The 6,000-nt window shown below is 44.0% G+C and overlaps 1 protein-coding gene across 1 annotated transcript in view; it reads left to right on the forward strand.

Annotated features, from left to right (window-relative positions):
• Nucleotides 1-6,000, forward strand: part of LOC104403371 (cadherin EGF LAG seven-pass G-type receptor 1-like) — a gene marked incomplete at its 5' end in the record, with an annotated part of 161,343 nt that overhangs the window by 91,923 nt on the left and 63,420 nt on the right. Inside the window, 2 exon segments of the mRNA XM_010011482.1 lie at nt 652-767; nt 3,815-3,903. Coding sequence (XP_010009784.1) covers nt 652-767; nt 3,815-3,903 — 205 coding nt within the window.

Genomic DNA, 6,000 nt, shown 5'->3' on the forward strand with positions numbered 1-6,000 from the left:
TTCCTGCAGGAAAGAGGTGATACGTCCCATATTAACAAGCACAAGAAAAATCAAACTGAAAAACACTCATTGGCGCTCTGATTTAGTGGAATCATTTCAGTGTTTATTTTCCTTCCTCCAGTTGACTGATCTGTTGATTGATGAACCCCAATTGTCTACATGGCATTATTAAAGTTAACTCTTATCTTTCTTTTTCCCTTGCCTCCCATCAGGTCTTTTTAATCAGTTGGTGACTGTCTGTGTACCCTGTAGCATTTAGACAGCAAGCAAGCAGCAACTATCCCCCTTTTGACCTGAAAATGCTTTCTAGCTTTCGAACTGTTTGCAAAGTGTAGTAGATGCTACTGTTTGGTGTCAGATACTCATGCTGCATCATGCATCTGCTTAATTCTACCCCTTGTGAGGGTCAGCATGCACAGCAGATGTCTGCAGAGTAGGTTTCTTCAATTTCCTTCTCACTTGCCTCTGTTGATTGCGAAAGAGTAGATTTATCCTGTGGCTGACTCCTCAATGTTACAATTTTCTGTCTGAAGAAAGATTCGAAGGCTTGCTTCTGTGATAGACACAATGCTGTCATTCTTCTGAAGGACTTGACCATCAGTCTTTAATTCATAAGCCATTAAGCACAAACCCCTTGTCTCTGCGTTCTAGGTTTGCAACTAGGGAAAGGAATGCTCTCCTCCTCTACAATGGGCGTTTCAACGAGAAGCACGACTTCATTGCCTTGGAGATCATTGAGGAGCAGATACAGCTCACGTTCTCTGCAGGTGAGGTCTTGCTCAAGTCGAGCATTTCTGCTTGTGGTCAGGAGATCCTCTCAAACCATTTGGAAATGTGTATTAAGGATTTTATATGGCTATTTGCTGCCTCATTAGTTGAGTAACTGGCTCATGTTTTATAGTGAACAGCTGATGCCAGGTGTTGCAAAGTACCAGATTGTAGCGGTTTGTGGTGATTACCCTTGCTGTCGCAGGCAGGAGCTTGTCACATAGCAGTTATAAAAGCCAGAGTTTATGACTACTATAAAAGATTGGCACTAGCCTGAAAGCTGGCCTCTGAGCCAATGTTTGCTTAAATGAGACTTCATTTTATCACACTGTGATAAACGTCGCGTGTTTATGTATTTTTACACTACGCCATCAGTGAAACTAGATGTGTGTAAATGTTGCCTAACAATTACATGTGAGCCAAAGGAAAAGCTAGCAGGCAAGTGAAAAATGCCTGCCATGGGGTTGGTGATGAGCAGTGATGTTCCAGAAATGCACTTTTGTGCTGGAGAAGCACCTCTTATTGGAAGAAGCCATGAACAACCATCGATTTAGAAGAACTTAGCTTCCCGTTCGTTGCTGTGGTAGGCTAGGAAACAAGAAACAGAGGCTTTGGCGTTTGCTTGCTTTCTCACCAGGACAAAGCCAGTATCTTTTGGTGCTTCTGGGAGCAGAGAGAGGGGAAAGCCACCAAGTGCAGCTCAGGGTGGCATGTATCCCTGCCGCTGTGGCCTTCTCCCAGGGGAGGGTTTTCCTCCAGAAAAGCAGCCCTGGCAGTGGCAAAGCAGTTCGTGACACCAGTGTGATCAGAACAAACCCTGACCATTCCAGTCTTAACAGAGCAGTGTTTCCCAAGTTAAAAAAGCTCAAGTTTCGTCCAAAACCTCATGTCCAGCTGTGCTAATTGCCATGACAGGGGTAGCACACAGCTGTACAGCATGGTTGAAGCACACTGAAGCCACCAGGAATCACCTCCTGGAGTTCACCAGGCTTGCTGAGGCTCTCGGAGTCCCTCTTGATAGAGCGCTTGCATTCCTGTTTCAGGCTAGGAGCAGGACTGTTCAGTAAGAGCAGGTCTGTTCAGTGGGAAGGCTTTGGTGGCTTTACCAAATCTCAGTAGGGCAGACAACCTCTAGTTGTCACAGGTTTGGGTGTTGTTTTCCATTGGGATAGAAACTGGGAAGTTTTGTTGTCATGTAGGTCAAGTGGGGTTACATGCAGGTCAAGTGAGATGTCTGTACCTCTGTATCAGGCATGTAACTGAGGAAGTAATCCTGTTATTTCCCATTATCCGTATTTGGGATAGACATGCAGGTTCTAGTCAATTCTTAGTTTATTTCTGTGAAAAGTGGGACACTGCAAACCATAAAGCAGTAGAAGCAGAGGCAGAGCCCACCTCAGTGTTGCACACTCATCACCAGTGACAGTCACTCAGGCCTCATGGTAAATCCTAAGTGACCCCATCAATTTACCAGAGATGCTTAAGTGCATATCTGGACCTTTGGGTTGAAGATATCCGGTTTCACTTCCCCTTTATTAGGTCAAAGTTGTCTAAATTAGATTTTAAGGCAGGCTTTTGAATGGATTAGTGTAATGAAATAACATGCTGCATTTGGAGCGATGTGCTTTCTTCTATAGCTCTGCTCTGCCTGTCTAAACTTGAATCAAATTGCTTGGAAGGCACCCTGAGGATGAATGAGAAAAAAAAATAAATTCTACTTGCACTTATATGCATTTAAATGTGGAGGAACTCCTTTAAAATACATGAAACTAAATTTAGATTTGCACTGCTGCACCTGAGAGCAGGTCTGGTCCTGTATGTTACAAATGGTATTTTCTTTGGAAGGAGAATGGTTTATATTTTATAGTTTTAAGTGGCTTTTAACGAACAGTACAAGTTTTGGACACCTGATCTGAGTGTTTTACCTGTCGCAACAACTGTTTCACAGAAAGCAAAGCAAAAGGGTTGGAGACTGGTGATCTTCCTTTCACAGAAACATGCTAGCTGCATAAAAAGCCCAATTTTCACCACAGATTTTTTATCACTTAATGATAAAAAGCATTAGAGCAAGATGCCAAATATGCTAACCTGAAATCTATACTGTTTAAATAACAGAAGTATATAGAATGAGGGTTAAAAGAGAGCAGGGGACATGGGAATGATACTTCACACAGGTTAAAGCATTTGATACAGATAGAGCTGAAAGTACGTTTTAAGCTCAACAATACTCTGAGCTTTGTTAGCTTATGGGAGGGCGTTATTTTTCCTGTGGTTTATTATGTAGAATTTTCCAACTGTTAAAAAAAAAGAGAAAGAAAAAAAAAGGGCCGAAACCCAGCAATCCCTCCTCCCTGCCAGGCCTTTCATGTGCTTTCAACATGAATGTTTATTTTGCTGCTACCTCGGGACAGATATGCCTGGTTACTGAGCTGCTTCTGCTGACTCAGACCTGGCTTAAAAGCTTCAGCTTAACAATTGCAATGGCAAAGACTTGCTTTCAAATTTAAATACTGAAAGGCCGCCAATAATTTTATTAATCGTTGTAAAAATTTTGCTGGGACCAAGGTTACCCCACGGGGTTTACACTGGAGGGCTTTTGAATTTCACACTCAGCTCTGACGAGGCGTAGGCTTCCCTTCCCTGTCAAAATAATCCTGGCACGATACCCATCATGTTAAAAAAACCCTCAAAGTGCTGCCTTTGGCAGAAATGCAGAAGAATTCTTGTACATCTTTTCCTCAGTTGACCGCTTCAGCATTAGCTGTATCCACCCGCTGCATCTGCTACAGCGCTCTGCAGAAGCATAATGAAAAATAACACAATTTACCTGGATGTACCAGAATCTGGTTTTGTATTTGTGCACCAAAATAATTCCATGAAACTGGGGATATTTTCCATCTCACAGTACAAAACCCCAAATTCCTCCATGGTGAAGTAAGACAGCTGCATCCTGTGCCTGATGAGGGTCTGTCTGTGTTTTGGTTTAGTGCAGAGTGGAGTTTGCAGTGATGCTGATTTACTTTTTCTCTTCTGCCTGCCCTTGCAGGGGAGACAACCACTACGGTGGCACCATTCGTTCCAGGAGGGGTCAGCGATGGGCAGTGGCACTCGGTTCAGGTGCAGTACTACAATAAGGTAAGACTAATGGTGTTGGAGATAACCTATTATTTGTAAAGTAACAGAGCCATGGGTTGTGAAGCTCTGACCTGATGCGTGCAAGTGACTTGAGTTTTATTTATGTAACCAGGCGCATTGCTGCAGCTCTGCACAAGTGGTACTGATCTTGCTCACCTTGCCTGGGATGAAAATTCCCTCCAATGGCTTTTGAGTTTTGCCTCAGGAAGGCAAAAAAGCCCCAAAACACTAGTATGTCCTTTTCAGAAGTACTACCGGGGAACCTTCAGGTACTTGGAGCTATTTTAGTTTTCAGTCCTTTAAACAAGTATCAATGTAACTAAAACATCTGATTCATTGGTTTTGATCTTTTTAAAGAATTGTGCAGAGCAGAAGCCTTCAGTGTAGTAACTGCAAGTATAGAATTTTCTGATGCGAAGCAAAATTCTTCCCTGTAACTGCCTTCTTGTGCAAAAATGACTAGGTTAGTTCACACAAACTTCTCTCTTTTGAAAAGTTTGGTTATTAAATGGCTGACACTTTTCAGTAATCAAGGGCTATCTTACTAAATCAGTTTTTTGTCTACTGTATAAAAAGATATGCAAGAGAAGTGCAAAAAGAGCCCTTGCACACAGTCCATGGCACTCAGAGGTGTGCTCAGTGGTCCCCATCCCGCAGCTGCACCCCTGGTAGCTGTCAAGAGCAGGTTCACTTTGAACCAGAGGCAGGGGCTTTGTGTGAACCAACCATTTTGTGATGAACCAGAAAGCAGGGTGTTGGGTTGTACGGTGTCACTGTTTGCAGGTCGATGTCAGAGCTCTTGTGTAATCTATAACAAAAATTGGAAAGTTCAGTTAGTTACTAAGAAACGTTGCTTTTAAGTCTGACATGATAGTATTATGGTGGATCACGTAAGGAAATAGAGGAGCATTGTTGGCTGTTAAAAAGGAAACAGGATACTGGTGTAGGAAGCTGAATGGAAGATGAAGGATTAATATGGTCAGCAAGTTCTTTATTTCCCAGCACTGCATCCTTTCATCACAGTTTGTGTGGCAGTTTGAATGGGAGGATTAAAACTTTCTTTGGACTCCTAGATAGGGTCTCCTAGCCAGAGGGTGTTTTATAGAGGAAATAAACCCCTTTCTTATTAGTTATTTTATATTAAAAAATAAATGTTCAAACTTATAAAATAAGTTTCATAGTTAATATACTTTCTACTCTTTGGAGCACAGAGAAATGGAAGCATCTGTGGGCACTGCGAGGCTCTTCCTTACAAACTGCAACATGCCATGTTTTCATAGTCTGCGTATTACTCATTGAATCACTTCAGTAGAGTAACTGGCACTTCCTGAGGCAGTGGAGGGATGTTCCAGCTTTGAAGCTCCTTGGTGGATGAGGAGTGGAGGGCACAGCTGCAGGGACAAGCAGCTTGCTGAAGCGCTGCTGGGCAGATAAGGGGTCCAGTCAGCCCCAGGACACTCTTTAAAAGGCGAAGAGATCTGACATGGATGCTAAAATTAAACCCCTGCCTCACTTTCAGGGCTTGCTGGTGTTCAAGCAGACTGGTAGGTGTGCCATGTTAGCAGCTGGTGTTTTCCTGTTGTTCACACATGCACGCTGACATCATTTTCTTCTTCCTCCCCAGTGCTGTAAAGGGGAATGAGGCAGTCCCCACTGCATGGGAGGAGACTCAGGGCAGAGAGGGAAAGCAGAGGGCCCGTGCTAGGAAACACCACTGATTTCACTGCGTTTGCCACTCACATGACATAAAAGTGATGAAAAGCAGGGTCACTGCGGAGAGCAGCGCTGCGCCCTTTGCTGTCTGTGTTGGAGACCCGAGGTCATCACCTTCCCCTTAGCAGTATTTATTCCAGAATGGTTAAATTTGGGCTGGCAGAGGGAAGCTCACAATATTGAGTAAAGGGCACAAGTAGGGTATGCTAACCCACATGTATTTAGCATGCTTTAGCTTAGGCCTTTACAGCATGTCTGGGAACTGCCTGTGTTGCACCAGCTCTCGAGCAGCAAAGGACAGAGCGGGCACTGCGGGGCACTGGCAGCCGGAGGCAGCACTGCAGACCTGCCCACGGGCTGGCTGCCGCACCCCGCAGCAGGGGG

This window comes from Nestor notabilis, unplaced genomic scaffold (genome assembly GCF_000696875.1).
Source record: "Nestor notabilis isolate BGI_N333 unplaced genomic scaffold, ASM69687v1 scaffold2193, whole genome shotgun sequence".
NCBI classification, from domain to species: domain Eukaryota; kingdom Metazoa; phylum Chordata; class Aves; order Psittaciformes; family Psittacidae; genus Nestor; species Nestor notabilis.